The 17,064-nt window shown below is 49.0% G+C and overlaps 1 protein-coding gene across 2 annotated transcripts in view; it reads right to left on the minus strand.

The window, feature by feature from the left end:
- traf3ip2a (TRAF3 interacting protein 2a) overlaps positions 1–17,064 on the minus strand; it is a 92,194-nt gene that overhangs the window by 27,072 nt on the left and 48,058 nt on the right. For both annotated transcript variants that reach the window (XM_078542593.1, XM_078542592.1), the window contains exons 4-6: positions 7,942–8,144; positions 7,205–7,293; positions 4,263–4,331 (exon numbers count right to left, since the gene is read on the minus strand). In XM_078542593.1, coding sequence (XP_078398719.1) covers positions 4,263–4,331; positions 7,205–7,293; positions 7,942–8,144 — 361 coding nt within the window. The remainder of the gene's footprint in view (positions 1–4,262; positions 4,332–7,204; positions 7,294–7,941; positions 8,145–17,064) is intronic.

Below are 17,064 nucleotides of genomic sequence, written 5' to 3' on the forward strand. Positions count from 1 at the left end.
GAGAGCAGGCGGATGCACTCCTCTGACTCGTGTGCTACTCTGTTGAGGGCCTCCAACAGCTCTGCGTGATGTCCCCCTGTCTTGTGCTGATTCTCCACGATGAGTTGAAAGGCCGAATCCAGAGGGTCATCATCTGACTCGGCCCCCTCGGATGCCTCTTCCCCAGCAGTCCTCCGAGTGCCAGGGAGCTTGGCAGAATCTGCTTCGTCCTGCTGCAGACACTTGTCCATGCGGTGACCACCAGGTTGTGAACCTGAGCCTGCTCTAGGTCTAGGTGCCACTAAGGTGTGTGTCTCTGCGCTGACGCAGGGTGTGGGTAAGCACTGTGACAGGTCTCCTAGGCTGCTTATTTCCAGCTCTTCAAAGGAGGAGGAGTCCTCTTGGCTGGAGGTGAGGATGTGGATGGAGCTGAGCTGAGGGCGTGTGTGTGAGGTTATGTGTGAGAGTTAGTAGTGATGTCCCTTGAGGTGTGAGATCCCTGTGGATGTGTGATGGGTTTGTGAGTGTACGCGTTGAGAGTGATGAGAAGAGTGAGTTACCCTGGCGGAACGAATGAGACCATTCATCCTCTTCCTGCACTGGGTGGCTGTCCTCTTTTGCAGGGCGTTGGCGCTGACCATCACTGCCACTGCCTCCCATGCTGGACTGGTAACATTGCATGCTGGCCTTCACCCAGAGGGGGGCTAGAGGACATCGGGACGGGCCTCCACTGCGTCCAGTAGGCACTCGAGGGAGGCATCGTTAAACCTGGGGACAGCAAGTTTCCTCCCTTTGGCAGCCATCAGTTCCCAGCAGCTTCCTATCCCTTGAGGAGTGCCAGCTCTGTGCATTGGCGGCCTTTAAATGCTGAAGGCCTGATGTGACAACGGGGCGGGCGAGTGAGAGGCCGTCCCGCCTGCGACCCGGCGTGCTTCCCGGGAATACATAATTAATGAGGCGGGATTGGGATGATACGGCGCAGAAAGCCGCCATTGCAGCCAGCGGGTAAAACATCCTTTTTCCCGCCCACTACCACACTTAGTGCGAATCTGGGACGATTCTGCCCAATATTAACAACCCCAATGACGGGCCGGGAAGGCTTAAAAATGAATATGTGTCCCAGCCTACTGTGTCCTTTGCCGTTGTTATGGAGACAGGTTTTAAAGCGTTCGAGCATCCCAGTATGGAGAGGTGTGGGAGCTCATTAACAGATTTAACCCAGGCTCCTACAACACAATTAGGGAGCCCAATTGAAATGTTACAGTAACTGACTGGGTTTCACAGGAGTGGGGGAACCCAGCAGTGAAATGGTGGCAGGAACTGCTGGTCTTTTCAGTACCCGGTTCCTCAAGGAAGCCTTTGGCCGCCCCTCTGCCGATTGAGGCCTCTTTATCTGCAGTGCCATAGTCAACAACCTCCCTAAGACCTGATGACCAATCTTCCAATCTACCCCCTCCTGAGGAGACCATTCTCCTGTCGCTGGTTTGTCTGCTTGTCGATTGGCAGCCTGACGATTGGCAGCCTGTCGATTGGCAGCCTGATGATTGGCAGCCTGTCGATTGGCAGCCTGTCGATTGGCAGCCTGACGCTTGGCAGCCTGTCGATTGGCAGCCTGACGATTGGCAGCCTGTCGATTGGCAGCCTGTCGATTGGCAGCCTGACGATTGGCAGCCTGTCGATTGGCAGCCTGTCGATTGGCAGCCTGTCGATTGGCAGCCTGTCGATTGGCAGCCTGACGATTGGCAGCCTGTCGATTGGCAGCCTGTCGATTGGCAGCCTGACGATTGGCAGCCTGACGATTGGCAGCCTGTCGATTGGCAGCCTGTCGATTGGTAGCCTGTCGATTTGGTTGGCTGCTGGACAGGAAACAAGAAAAAATGACAATGAGTTCTTGCTGCTAAATTTGGCACTAAAACAGTGACAGTTTATCCAGTCATTCATCTTTTTGATGTTTGTGGGACTTTGTACCGCTTTGTAACGGTAACTAAAATTCAACAGTATTTCGTGAAAAAAACAGTATGGCCTCCTTTGAAAGCAAGCGCACGCCCGAGGCAGAGAGAAAAGGGGAAGGAGAGGAAATCCCGAGCCAGTAACTTGTTCAAAACTCAATCGCCTGTGGTATCATGTCCTATTTGCAACAGAACCTTCCGGGCACAGATCGGCCTTAGCAGTCACCTACATACCTATCGGAACCATACCAAGCACTCCAGATGGTGACTATGATCACCTTCGCCATGAAGGATGAACAAGAGAAGTTGGCTGTAAAGTATCTGCAGTTTTGAAAGATGCTACAGTTTTGAAAGATGCTTCTTTCTAGTCATAATTCAGAATGGAGCTGAAGCCATTTAAGACAGGGAGAGGCTGGCCTTTAGGAGCGTTTGGCATGTTTGGCTCAGATTTTCGCCACAATGGAGAGGCTCTTTCTATTCCTATTTTTGCAGAGGACAGGAGAGAAGGCGGGGTGGGGTTCAAACATACACACTTTATGGAGGCAGCTGGCCATTTAAATCATCAGCTGCCTCTATTGCAGTTGGATTCTGGTAGGCCAGGGGTCTGAAACCTGACGTGTGCAGATTAGACGAGATAAGAGCTGGTCTGAGCTTGGTGGATTCATTTGGATAGCCAGCGGACCCCTTTGGAGGGGTAATGTACCCCTTTGGATATGGTCCCGGGACCCCTTTGGGAGAGATAAGGAACCCTTTGGGATTGTTAAAAGTAAATATGATTTATAAAAAGTGCACAAACTCACTGGAACTGTCAAAGCTGTCAAAGAGTTGTCAAACCTCACTGGAACTGTCAAAACCCATTGGCAACTGTCAAAGCCATCAATGGATTTAACTCCATTGGGCTTTAAATTAAAACAAAAACAGATTAGGGTTCAAAAAAAATCAGTGCTGATATTTCATTCTGTCTGTTAACATAAGCCTGACGGCTATCATTAAAGGATTTGTGCTTGCAATGACTGATTTTACACACTAACATTATCACAGCGGGGTGCCTGTTAAATAAACAGTTTGATTGACAGATCCAGGTGGTTATAGTGTAGAAATGTTTGTTTTCATATGAGATTAGTTGAAGGAATTTCTGTGTATTGAATGGTGTTTTATCAATTAGACTTCTTTTTAAAAATAGTGATATCATCATGAGACGCATCATTTTATGTCAGCATGGTTCCTGAGGTTTACCCATTGTGGATACTAGGTGAGCTGGCATGGAGGGGGTAAGGGCAAGAGGTGTTGAATGGGGGCTACGGGTTGGGATGAGTTGGCACTAAGCTGCTACAGGGGTTATAAAGGGTCAAGGGGATGTGGGGGGGTATAGGGGGCATGAGGAGGGCTATGGTGCCATAGGGAGTGGGTAGAAGGGCCATGGGTTGTCAAGGGGTTGAGGGGCCATTGGGGTGGGCAGAGGGGCCATGGGATGGGTAGAGGGGCCGTGGGTTGGCACGGGGGCATGAGGGGCCATTGGGGTGGGTAGATGGGCATGGGTTGGCATTGGGGTAAGAAGGGCCAAGGGGGATGGTTAGAAAGGCATGAGGGTATGAGATGCCATGGGGGTGGGTAGAGGGGCCATGGGTTGGCATGAGGTTATGAGGTGCCATGGGGGTGGGTAGAGGGGCCATGGGTTGGCATGAGGTTATGAGGTGCCATTGGGGTGGGTAGATGGGCATGGGTTGGCATGGGGGTTGTGAGGTTGGGTAGAGGGGCCATGGGGGCGGGTTGAGGGGCATGGTTGGTATGGATGGGAGATGGGAGTGTAAGGCATGTGAGGGCTGGAGGCTGTTATTTGTTTTAATCATTTTTTAAATTAAACTCAGCAAAGTGCTGGAGCACAGAGGCAGGCCTTCTGCCCAGAGGCCTCCATATCTGGCAGCCTCCACACTCAGTCCCGGGGTGGCAGGCCCAACTTCTAATCCAGCCCACACACCAGATCACAAATCAGATCTGTGGGCCGCCATTTCCAAAGGTTGGGTTCACAGAGCCGGGAATTCTCCTGGGGAGAACCTCTGTCCCCATCCTTTGAAAACATATCCTGGGACCACTTGCATCCACCTACGAGGGCAGATGGGGCCTGGGTTTGCATCCTCATCTGAAAGATGGTATCCCCACAGGTGCAGTACACCCTTGGTACTGGAGTGTCAGCACAATGCTCTGCTCAAGTCTGGTAGTGGGTCTCGAAACCATAACCTTTTAACTTAGAGGCAAAATTGTTACCATTGAGCCACAGCGGGCACTTATAAAATTGAGCATTCCAATAATATACCTGTGTATTTCGGTACTTACATTAGTCAGGTAGCCTTCCATCCATTTGATGATGTCTATACCACGAACTGAGTCTTCAAAAATGTCAATCTGTGGAACAATAGGAACTCAGGTTAATGATTTAAATGTGACATTTATACAACCTGACAACGTCATGTAGGTGGGCCCACTACTCGGAGATCTTGTGGCTAGACAGATCCAGGAGAAATGGAGCAAAATCAAGAATTATTCCTCGCCTTTATCGACCTGACCAAAGCGTTTGATTCTTTAAATCGTGAAGCTCTATGGATCATCCCCCAGTGCTTTGGTTGCCCGTTGAAGTTTGTCACCGTCCTGAGACTCCTGCAGGGCAACATGGCCGTCACTGCCCTGAGTGGAGGATCCACAACTGACGCCTTTCACATCCAGACCCGGGGTCAAACAAGGTTGTGTGATCGCCCCCACCTTGTTCACCTGACCGTCATCATCCACCTCATCCAAGATGAGCTGCCACCTGGTGTCAGCATTCAATACCAAAGAACAAAGAACAAAGAAAAGTACAGCACAGGAACAGGCCCTTCGGCCCTCCAAGCCTGCGCCGATCATATTGCCCGTCAAACTAAAAAATTTTGCACTTCCGGGGTCCGTATCCCTCTATTTCCATCCTATTCATGTATTTGTCAAGCTGCCTCTTAAACACCACTATCGTACCTGCTTCCACCACCTTCTCTGGCAGCGAATTCCAGACACTCACTACCCTCTGCGTAAAAAACTTGCCCCGCACATCTCCTCTATAGTTTTCTCCTCTCAACTTAAATCTATGTCCCCTAGTAATTGACTCTTCCACCCTGGGAAAAAGCTTCTGACTATCTACTCTGTCCATGCCACTCATAATTTTGTAAACTTCTATCAAGTCACCCCTCAATCTCTGTCGCTCTAGTGAGAACAATCCGAGTTTCTCCAACCTCTCCTAATAGCTAATAACCTCCAGACCAGGCAGCATCCTGGTAAACCTCCTCTGCACCCTCTCCAACGCCTCCATATCCTCCTGTTAATGTGGTGACCAGAATTGCACGCAATATTCCAAATGTGGCCTAACCAAGGTTCTATACAGCTGCAGCATGACTTCCCAGCTTTTATACTCAATACCCCTGCCAATGAAGGCAAGTATGCCATATGCCTTCCTGACTACCTTATCCACCTGCATTGCCACTTTCAGTGACCTATGGACCTGTACACCCAGATCCCTCTGCTCGTTTGGACGGGAAGCTCTTCAACCTTGGTCGCTTCCGGGCAAAAGGAAAACTCGCCACCATGGACATCCACGAGCTTCATTTAGCGGATGACTGCTGCACAGATGGTTCACTCTGTACAGGGCATGCAAAGGAAGCTTGACCTCTTTAACACCTCGTAGAAGAGGCTTGGCCTGTCCTTAGACATCGCCAAGACGAAGGTCCTTCACCAACCTTCCCCGGGCTAGTTGAGCATCCCCCGCGCCATCCATGTAGGTGGGGTGGTTCTGGAGTGTGTACAGCACTTCCCTCATCTCACTTCTCCCAAGGGATTACCATCGACGAGGAAGTCCAGCACAGAGTCAACTGTGCCACCGCTGCCTTCTTCAAGCTGCGCCAACATGTCTTTGACAACAGGGATCTTTGCAAGGCAACAAAGGTTCTGCTTTATAAGGCCATTGTGTTGACCACCCTCCTCCACTGCAGTGAACCATGGACTGTCTGCTGACGCCACATTAAGATCCCTGAGAACTTCCATCAGAGGTGCTAGCGTTAAATCCTGGGGATCAATGGGAGGACTGCCAGACTAACACGAGCGTCCTCCATGAAGCTGCGTCTACCAGCATTGAAGCCCTGCTCCTGTGGAACCAGCTCCGATGGTGGGCCATTGCGCCCAGATGCCCAAAAACCACCTCCCTCGGCATCAGTGAACCAGATGGGTTTTTCCAACAATGGCTTTTTTTTAAATTCCAGAGTTTTATTAAATTCAAATTCCACCATCTGCCATGGCAGGATTCAAACCCAGGACCCCTGAACATTACCCTGGGTCCCTGGATTACCAGTCCAGTGATAATACCACTATACCACCACCTCCCCACAATTCACAACCAAAGTCCCTCATTCCAAATTAATATCCTGGTAAACCATCCCTGTACCCTTTGTTCATTTTCCTTAAGTGTGGTGCCCCAGAATTCTCCACAATCCTCCATCTGAGGCCTCACTAGTGTTTGATAGAATTTGAGAATGATCACTTTGCCTCCAGTTTCTATTTCTCGATTTCTAAGCACAAGTAACCAGGATGTTATTTTTAACCACCTTATTAACCTGCCATTCTACATTGAACTATTTGTGTATACGGACACCATGGTCACTCTCCTCACCTGTACTTTTTAAAATTGGATCATTTATAGCTTTCTGTGTGAGCTCTCCCAAAAGGCATTACCTCACACTTCTCCACCTTGAACTCCATTTACCATACTTCTGCCCATTTCACCATCCTGTCTGTCATCCTCAAGCCTATAATTATCGTCATCATGATCTACTCTTTTACCAAGTTTCATATCATTGAAAACATTATAGTGCAGCTCCCTACAACTGCTCCCACGCCATTTATAAAAATTGCAAAGAACACTGGAACCAAATGTGACCCTTGGGGATCACAACAACTACAAACCACCTCCCACTCTGAAAAATATTCATCCATCAACACACTTGCTTCCTGTCACTGAGCTTTTTAAATGCATACTGCTACTTTCCCCTTCATTTCATCTTCTTTCATTACTTCTAAATTTAAAAAAAAACATTTGGTTAGATTCAAAATAGTTCAAAATCTCTCACTGTGAAAATTCACCCAACGTTGAATTTTTGTGACACTCCTTAGGAAAACAACCAGTGCTGCAAGTCATAGTTGGCTCCTACATTGGTTCTGTAGAAGGAATGGGGAGATGTGATCGGACTGAGGATGTTACTTACTGCTGCCTCAAAGCCATTAATACGCAGGAAGTTCACAAAGATATGAATTTCATTGGCTGTGTCCACAGCGTAGGTAACGAACACTTTTCCTAATAAAAGGAAGAATAGTATCAGATAAAGCACTCATTCTGCTTCCATCATAGTTCTTGCAAAGCCAGTCAAAACCGAACAGATGTGATTTTCAGTATGTTATGATAGAAGTGTTCTGAGCATGCCAGTGATCTTATACATAAGCAAAGAGAAAGAATTTGTGTTTGTACAGCGCCAGTTCTGTCTTCAGGACACTCAAAACAGCATGACAACCAATGGAACATCTTGGAAGTGCAGTCACTGTTATGCAGGAAAACACAACTGACCATTTGCGCCTAGTAAGATCCCACAAGCAGTTATACGTGAATGGATAATGGGGCCAATTTTAACTGGGTATTGGGCAGAGAGAGTGCAAGGCTTGCTCATGTTGCCTGCCTGATGCTCTCGCCCTAGGGCTCTGAGCCATTTTAATGCTCAGGTCTCATTTATATGGATGCAGCGATATGACCAAGAGCAGTCCTACCATCGAAAGGACAAATGATTTAGTTCCGTTTGCAAGCTGGGAAAAATTGAGATGGATACAAAGAGGAAATGAGCTCCCTCTTGACTTTAGGCAGCTCCCCTGAAGCTTCTATTTGGTTCTGTTAAGGACCCCAAACCAGCGTCTTTCGGAGATGCCAGCAGAATGAGGAATACAAGGCACTTACGTAATGCATCCGGCAGATTAACTGTTCGCAGAGTACCGTGTCCAGCATTGATGCTGGCAGGAATGTCTCGGTTATTATAGGGCAGTGGGTAAGCACAGGAAATGTGACCTCTCTCATGTGGAGGAAGCTCTTCATGCTGAGGGGTAACATCAGCAATAAGTCCCTCCGCCTCGTGGCTCATCCCTCTGACATTTGGGTTATACCTAAAAGAGAGAACGTAACTTCATCAATAAAAGAGATGGTGTAGCGGCGAAGTCACTGGAGTAGTAACTCCAAAATCATGGGTTCAAATCCCACTGGTGGAATTTAAATTCAACTTATAAATCTGGATTTGAAAAGCTAGTCTCAGTAATGGTGACATGAAACCATTGTCAATTGTTGTAAAAATCCTCTGGTTCACCAATGCCTCTTTAGGGAAGGAAATTTGCATCCTTATGTGGTCTGACTGACATGTGACTGTAGACCTGATGTAATGTGGTTGACTCTGAAATGGCCTGGCAAGCCCCTCAGTGCAAGGGTAATTAGGGATGGGCAACAAATGCTGGCCTTGCCAGTGACACTCACATCCTACGAAAGAAATAAATGAAAAAAAAGTCTTAATCTCATCCTTTTGATCGGAGTCTCAACTGAAGCAATTTACATATTTTTTTGTCGACCTGCTATGTTTACTTGCGTGCTAGCATCTGCCAATGAGAAGAATTGTCAGTGACGATATATCCTGGGATGAATCTCTAGCTGAATTTTGGATAAAGTGGTGATGATTCTGGGGGAGCACAAGCTACCTATGTCATTAATGCAGTAGCTCTCAGAGCTATGAAGCCCACCGTGGATGCAGATTCAAGATTCAGTTCCCCGATTGTGGTGCGTGAAGTCAGGAGAGACATTGGGTAGAATTTTCCGGTTGGCATGGCAATGCATAAAATGACGGGCAATGATGTTGGCGTGCGTCCCGACACCATCGCGATATTTCGTTCGGCTGCGTGCTCGTCGAAATGTAAACGGCCTATTAAGGCCATTAAGAAATTAATTAAAGGACTTAAGAACGCTGCCCGTCCAAACTCAAGGTCGACGGGCAGGCAAAAAGCCCAAGCGGCCTTCGCGTTTTTCAGGAAACCTCATCCCCGGGTAGGATGAGGTTTCCTGAAGCTTTTATTAAATAAATTAATTTTCATAAACTTAAAAACATGTCTCAATTCATGTGACACAGTCACTTGAGCAGACCTGTTTAAATAAATTTTTAAATCATTTATTCAATCCTTTTAATATCTATTCAATCAGCTCCGTGCCTCGAGATTGCTGCGCTCTTTCGCGCACATGCGCAAAAGAGCGCTGGCCCCGACTCTCCCTCCTCCTCCCCCCGTCTGCACAGGTAGGGCTGAGCGTTACCAGCTGCGTATTACGCTGGGCAGGCCTTAATTAGCCCGCCTGTGTAAAATGGCGATCGGCTCCGCGCCCGCTCCCACCCAGCCCGCCCGCCATAGGAAAAATCCTGGCCATTGAGTGGCAGTTGTGGCTTCTCTCTAAGGGAGAAAGGAAAATCAGAGGGCAGCCTCACTCCTGACTCGGCCCTGGAATCTCCAGGTGGCAAAATTCAAGGAGCGTCAAGGAGTGAAGAATTGGACTTCACATTTTATTTAGCTTCTAACAATCAGAATAACAACATTTCATTATAAGGCTACTGTAACTGCCCGAATCCCTCTCCTTTTTGGAGACGCACAGTCAGGGCTGTTCCAATGGTTGATTTTCATCAGTCCCAGTGACAGGGAGGAATGAATGAGGGAAGTCTTCCTCACAGCCCTCTTGACCAAGGTGGGAGAAGAAAGAAAGGGAAGACAAAAGACGAATGAGGATAAAATCCTAGATTTTTCCATCTTCGCTGACCCCCCCATTCTCTGGTCTCCAGACTACTCTTGGCCAAAAGAAATTCTCTCAGGATGCTCCAGCCCTCACCTCTTGGCAAGGTTCAAGATGGGAACTGAGTGCGGAGTGATGCTCCAAACTAGGATAACCACCAAGAGCTGTGTACATTTGAATGAGTGATGATTTCTTCTATTCATTAGCTCACCCCCTCCCCCCAACCCATCCCAGCAAATCAACTACAGAGCCAGGTCTCTGATCAGCCTTTACCCACAGCAACCCAAACCCGCAAGCTCGAACGCCTGGAAGGACAAGAGCAGCAGATGCATGGGGGTCATCACCACTGACCTCAAAGGGCCACTGGCCTCCTATTTAGATCTTAGGATGTCAATTTCCACATTAAACAGGTTGTTGAGCAGCAGATCTACTGTGGACCACACAAGACAAAGGGCGGATTCGTCCCAGATTTGCACTAAATGCGATAGCGGCCGTGAAAAAAGTGGTTTTACCTGCAGGCTGCAATGTCGGGTTTTTGCGCTGTCATCCCCCTTCCCGCCTCATAAATGATGCAGTCACGGAAAACTCGCCAAATCGCTGGTGGCCGGCCTCTGATTGGTCGTTACCTGGCGAGGCTTCCTCATGCTGGGCAAAATGCAGCCGCACGTACGTTTCTCAGTGCTTGCAGCCCAGGACTGCTCCGGTGAAGGCATGGCCCCAAAAGCCAGGAAGAGCGCAGCCCCCCCCGCCCCCGATTCTGTGATGCATCCCTGGGGCACCTCCTGGATGCCGTGGAGGCGCGCCAGGGTATCCTCTACCCCAGGTCTGGCCGCAGGAGGCCCATCAGTCTCACCACTCCGAGGAGGTGGTGGCAGAGGTGGTCAGTGCCAACGCTGCATAGAAGGGGTCGGCCATTCAATGCAGAAAAAGGATGAATGATCTCATCCGTGCCACCAGGGTAAGGCAAATATCAAGTCAATACATTCACTGGTATCTCACTCACTGCCAGCTCACGGGAAATCACCACTCAGTCTCTCACACACACCCTCACATCTCCATCTGGCCTCATCTCCTCTGGAGGTAGCCTCCTCATTCCCATCCATGGCTTCGCTCAGCACCCACGCACACCTGGCATCCTTCTCACTTGGCCTGGCATGCGCCTTGCTCACATTCTGTCCATCTATCTTTATGCAGGACAAGATTGCTCACAATCAACAGGAGAGGTCCCAGACCGGGGGTTGGAGGGGGGGGGGGGGTGGGGGGGTGGGGGGGGGGGGAGTGGAGTGCTGAACACCAAGGTCCTCATTCCATTTGAGAATTGCGTTTAGAGTTGGCCAGAGAGGGCGTGGACAGTTCCTGTGGCAACAGTGAGGTCAGTGGCAAACACCCACATCCTGCACCACATCATCCCTTCCTCAACGCTACTCTGAGTCCACTTTTCTGTGTGTAATGTGGCTGCCAAGCACTAATAATCTCCACTTTCTGTCCTAGATACACTTGCCGTGTCACCCCCAGGCAACTGTGACCCTGACCCCAGCACCAAAACCACCCTGGATGAGGACCTTGAGGGCAGCACCGTTGAAGACCATCATGGCGCTTACCCACACCCTCCACACATGCAGCAACACACACATCGGCGGGACCTAGTTCTAGAGCAGCCTCAGGACCACAATCTGGTGAGCACAGCACACAATCTGTTCCACAGCAGTCGGAGACAGAGACATCTGAGGTTGCCGGCACTTGGAGGACTGCTGGAGGCAAGGAACCTGCTGAGCCCAAGTCAGATGATGAGCCATTGGGTAAAGATTGAGTGCCACGGTCACTTTCACAGCCAGTGGCATTGGATGCCCTCCATGTCCCCGTGGCATCAAATCCTGCAGCAGGTTGCATATTTGATGGACCAGTTCCCTAAGGACGCAGTCTTCGGCAGCACTAGTTCTCAGTTATCTGCTGGAATGACAAGCGGCGTCTATAGATCTTCAGCTGCGTGTTCAGCAGGCCCTGCCGCCCCTTCATCTTGAGGTGGTGCTCCTCCCTTTACCGATCCAGGCACTTCTGCCGCACTCTTCTTCTTCTCCTCTGCTCCCTGTAAGCCATGAGGCATACCACTAAATCACCAGGCTGCATGATCCTGATGTTCTTCCCCTTCAGGATCAAAGAGAGAGACACGTGGGTTAGCATATGTGCCCTAAGAACCTCCCTTGGTTAAGTGTCAAGGCCCCTTCACATATGCTGGATAGTGCTGGCCACCACTTGGATGGCCAGTGTGTAATGCACTCATTGACTGTCCGAAACCCCACCCACCTCCGCCCCACTCCACTTGACCGATTGGTGACAGCTTTGCCCATTGGACTGCATGGTGTGCTCTCAGCTCAGGCGCAGGCATTCTCCTAACCTGCACTGCAAGGCTGCACTGTTAGCTTGAACCATGAGGGATACTGGTTCAAACCTCAATAAAGACATTGCAAGGGGCTCTGAGCGCCTCCAGCAGTAACTGCGCCATGGCCGCCTTTCACTAGGGGGATTCTACAACTTGCCCAGTCGCCCAATTGTTCTGCTGCCCCCTAAAACACACATTAATTTGGTGTCCGTGCCCGAGGAGTGAAAAGTTCTGGAGCATTTGGTGGCACTTTCATGCTTTTGTGTTATTTGAGTGGGCAGAAAAGCTTCAGAGGCCCCACTCCGAGAATGTCAATGGAGCTGCTGGACGGTCTCAGCTGTGGAAGAATGCCCACTTTTGACAAGCTTTTCCAAGTGCGTGGCTGCTCCCCTCACCCTCCATCTCTCCCCCTCCCGACCCTCCCACCCCCCCGGCATGTACTTGAGTACTTCCTTCAGTCTGGGCTGCCTTGTCCCTATCCACCCCCGCCAGCCTCACCTGCTCTGGAGCTCTTGCCTTGACACTGAACTGAAAGCCAGCCGGGAAAAAGTGACTCTCCTGTGCCCCCGCAAATGCGCGGCGACTCTTCCTTGATATGCGATACGGGCGGCTCTCACAAGCGCTGCGCAAGGTTGTGTGCGCTCACCTCCGAGTGTCCCTCGCAGTTCAGGTCGCCAGGTGTCCGCCTTTTAAAGGCAGTCGTGAAGCGCGCCGTTCTGTAGTCACGGCGACGTGGGCAGTAAATTAATTGTGTGGGGATGATTCTGGCGAGCAGGGCTGAGAATTAGATGCTAAAGTATTGAAATTAGGTTCCTGACGTAAGGCAGTGGGAAATGCGGCCCACCATTGACGGGTGGAGCGGACAATCGCAAACTGATTTCATGACGGCATAAAACCGATTTTTGGCCTTCTCGCCATATTGTCCGCTCACGCCCGCCATGACGCCCACTGCCAATGGGACCGGATGATTCCCCCCACGAAGGGTCTGCTATAAACAAAGGGAGGTGTCAGCCTCCCTTCATTTGCAGGCTCTTTGACATTCCCATCTCATGTGCATGAGGAGGCACTTTGCTGTTTGGCGTGATACAGAGAGACATACGTGCGATTGCACAGCCTGAATGCACCCAGAATGGTAACAGTATGATGCAACAATCTTGCAGTTAACTTGGGAACAACAGATGTAACAGAACCACCGAGGATAGCTACATGAGCTTCCTTCCTTCCGGCCTTTCTGAAGGAGATTGCCAATCTATTCTTCACTAGCTATTTGGCATGTGTTTTGTGCTGTGAGCCTGGGAGCATTAAGAACTGAGTTGTAACTGCTCAGGCTCATTATCAAAGCTTATTTCGTCTGAAACCCTCCCAACCAGCAGGGAGACCACGGCCAAGGCTTTGCATCCCTACTCCTCCCCGAACTGTTGCACATTGCTGGCAGATCGAGAGGACCACTGGCACTGGTTGTATTTCCAGCCCCACACTCACTTACAGAATGGAACTTGTCAGCCTGCATAACAACCATGTCATTGTGGGGTTAAAGTCACCAGCCTTGGGATGGGTGGGAGAGTCAGGTGGGCTGGTGAGCGGCAGATTTTCAGGCTCAAAGGATTTCAGTCAACTGTGGGGCCGGTGCACAGCCGTGTTTCAAAAGTGATTACGCAGGGCTCTCACCACTATCTGCCCAGACCTCTACTGCTCTCTGAATTCTGGATACCTGGGCCTAACAGGCTGCCTGACATCCAGCACTCCTGGAGCGCGAACGGCAGCAAACACGGTTGACTGACCAGCAATAAACTGCGGGGAGGCTGAGAAAGATCCTGCACCAACTCTCCAGCATTCATTTGCTCTATCCTCCTATTTTTATAGTTACTTGCTCGTGATTCCGGGAGTAATCTGGAGATTACTACTTCTGAGGTCATAGAAACATAGAAACTAGGAGCAGGAGTAGGCCATTCGGCCCTTCGAGCCTGCTCCACCATTCATTATGATCATGGCTGATCATCCAATTCAATAGCCTGCTCCTGCTTTCTCCCCATACCCTTTGATCCCTTTCGCCCCAAGAGCTATATCTAACTCTTTCTTGAAAACATACAATGTTTTGGTCTCAACTACTTTCTGTGGTAACGAATTCCACAGGCTCACCACTCTGGTTGAAGAGATTTCTCCTCATCTCAGTCCTAAATGGTCTACCCCATATCCTCAGACTATGACCCCTGGTTCTGGACTCCCCCAACATTGGGAACATCCTTCCTGCATCTACCCTGTCTAGCCCTATTAGAATTTTATAGGTTTCTATGAGATCCCCCCTCATTCTTCTGAACTCCAGCGAATATAATCCTAATCGACTCAATCTCTCCTCAAATGTCAGTCCCACCATCCCAGGAATCAGTCTGGTAAACCTTCGCTGCACTCCCTGTATAGCAAGTACATCCTTCCTCAGATAAGGAGACCAAAACTGCACACAATCTTCCAGGTGTGGTCTCACCAAGGCCCTGTACAATTGCAGCAAGACATCCCTGTTCCTGTACTCGAATCCTCTGGCTATGAAGGCCAACATACTATTTGCCTTCTTTATCGCCTGCTGCACCTGCATGCTTACCTTCAGTGACTGGTGTACAAGGACACCCAGGTCACGTTGCACATTCCCCTCTCTCAATTTATAGCCATTCAGATAATAATCTGCCTTCCTGTTTTTGCTACCAAAGTCGATAACCTCACATTTATCCACATTATATTGCATCTGCCATGCATTTGCCCACGCACTCAGCTTATCCAAATTACACTGAAGCATCTCTGCATCTTCCTCACAGCTCACCCTCTCACCCAGCTTTGTGTCATCATGTCTTACTAATTTAATCAATTTTTTTGAGGAAGTAACAAGGAGGATTGATGAGGGCGGATGTCGCCCACATTGATTTCAGTAAAGCGTCTTACAAGGTCCCACATGGCAGACTGATCAGGGAAGTGAAAGCCCATGGGATACAAGGGAAGGTGGCATGTTGGATTTAAATTTGGCTCAGTGACAGGAAACAAAGGGCAATGGTCGATGGATGTTTTTGTGAACGGAAAACGGTTCCCAGTGGTGTTCCACAGGGCTCAGGGTTGGGTCCCTTGCTGCTTGTTGTATATATTAATGATTTGGACTTAAATGTGGGAGGCATGATTGGGAAATTTGCAGATGACACAAAAATTGGCCGTTGACAGTGAAGAGGAAGCTGTTGTCTCCAGAATGATATCAATGGTTTGGTTGAGTGGGTGGAGAAGTGGCAGATGGAATTCAATCCGGAGAAGTGTGAGGTAATGCATTTGGGGATGGCAAACAAAGCAAGGGAATACTCAATAAATGGGAGGATATTAGGAGGGGTTGAGGAAGTGAGGGACCTTGGAGTGCATGTCAATAGGTCCCTGAAGGTGGCAGGACAGGTGGACAAGGTGGTAAAGAAAGCATGTGGAATGCTTTCCTTTATTGGATGAGGTATAGAATGCAAAAGCAAGGATGTAATGCTGGAACTGTATAAAACGCTGTTTGGCTACAGCTGGAATTTTGTTTACAGTTCTGGTCACCACATTACAGGAAGGACATAATTGCTCCAGAGAGAGTGCAGAGGAGATTTACAAGAATGTTGCCATGGCTTGAAAATTGCAGCTATGAGGAAAGATTGGATAGGATGGGGTTGTTTTCCTCGGAACCGATCACGCTGAGGGGGCGACCTGATTGAGGTGTACAAGATTATGAGGGGCCTAGATAGGGTAGGAATGGCCTGTTTCCCCTAGCAGAGAGTTTAATTACCAGGGGTCATAGGTTTATGGTGATTAGTAGAAGGATTAGAGGGGATATGTGGATAAACTTCTTCACCTGTAAGGCTGCTAAATTTGCTGATGACACAAAGATAGGAAGGAAAGTAAGTTGTAAAGAGGACATAAGGAAGATATAGATAGGTTAAGTGAGTGGACAAAAATTTGGCAGTTGGGTATAGTGTGGGAAAATGTGAACTTGTCCACTTTGGCAGGGAGAATAGAAAAGCAGAATATTATTTAAATGGAGAGAGATTGCAGTACTCTGTGGTACAGAGGGATCTGAGTGTCCTGGTACATAAAGGTTGTCATGAAGGTGCAGCAAATGATTAGGAATGTAACTGGAATGTTGTAGTTTATTGCAAGGGGAATGGAGTATAAAAGTAGGGAAGCTTTACTACAGCTGTACAGGGCCTTAGTGAGGCCACATCAGGAGTACTGTGTACAGTTTTGGTCTCCTTACATAAGAAAGGATATAATTCCGTTAGAAGCAGTTTAGAGAAAGTCCACTCGACTGATTCCTGGGATGAAGTGGTTATCTTATGAGGAAAGGTTGAGCAGGTTGGGCCTCTGCCCATGGAAGTTTAGAAGAATGAGAGGTGATCTTATTGAAACATAAGATCCTGAGGGGACTTGATAGGATGGATGCTGGGAGAATGTTTCCACTATGGGCAAGACTAGAGTCAAGGGACACCGTTTAAAAATAAGAGGTCTCGCATTTAGGATGGAGATGAGGAAAGTTTTTTTCTCTCAGAGTGTGGTTAACCTGTGGAATTTGCTTCCCCCTAGAGGAGTGGAGGTGGGGTATTTGAATATATTCAAGACTGAGTTAGATAGATTCTTGATTGACAAGGAAGACAAAGATTATGGGGGCAGAAAGGAAAGTGGGGTTGAGGCCACAAGGAGATCAATCATGATCTTATCTAGTGGTGGAGCAGGCTGGGGGGGGGCTGAGTGCTCTATTCTTGTTCCTAATTCGTATGTTAGAGACATTACAGCTGACTTTAAGGCCAGAAGTTTTACCTTGTTGGGTGGCATGTGTCCGACCCAAACAAGTGTAAACTGACGCGTGATGACGTCGGGCGAAAGTCCCGATG

The sequence above is a fragment of the Cetorhinus maximus genome, chromosome 5 (assembly GCF_964194155.1).
Source record: "Cetorhinus maximus chromosome 5, sCetMax3.hap1.1, whole genome shotgun sequence".
Taxonomy (NCBI): domain Eukaryota; kingdom Metazoa; phylum Chordata; class Chondrichthyes; order Lamniformes; family Cetorhinidae; genus Cetorhinus; species Cetorhinus maximus.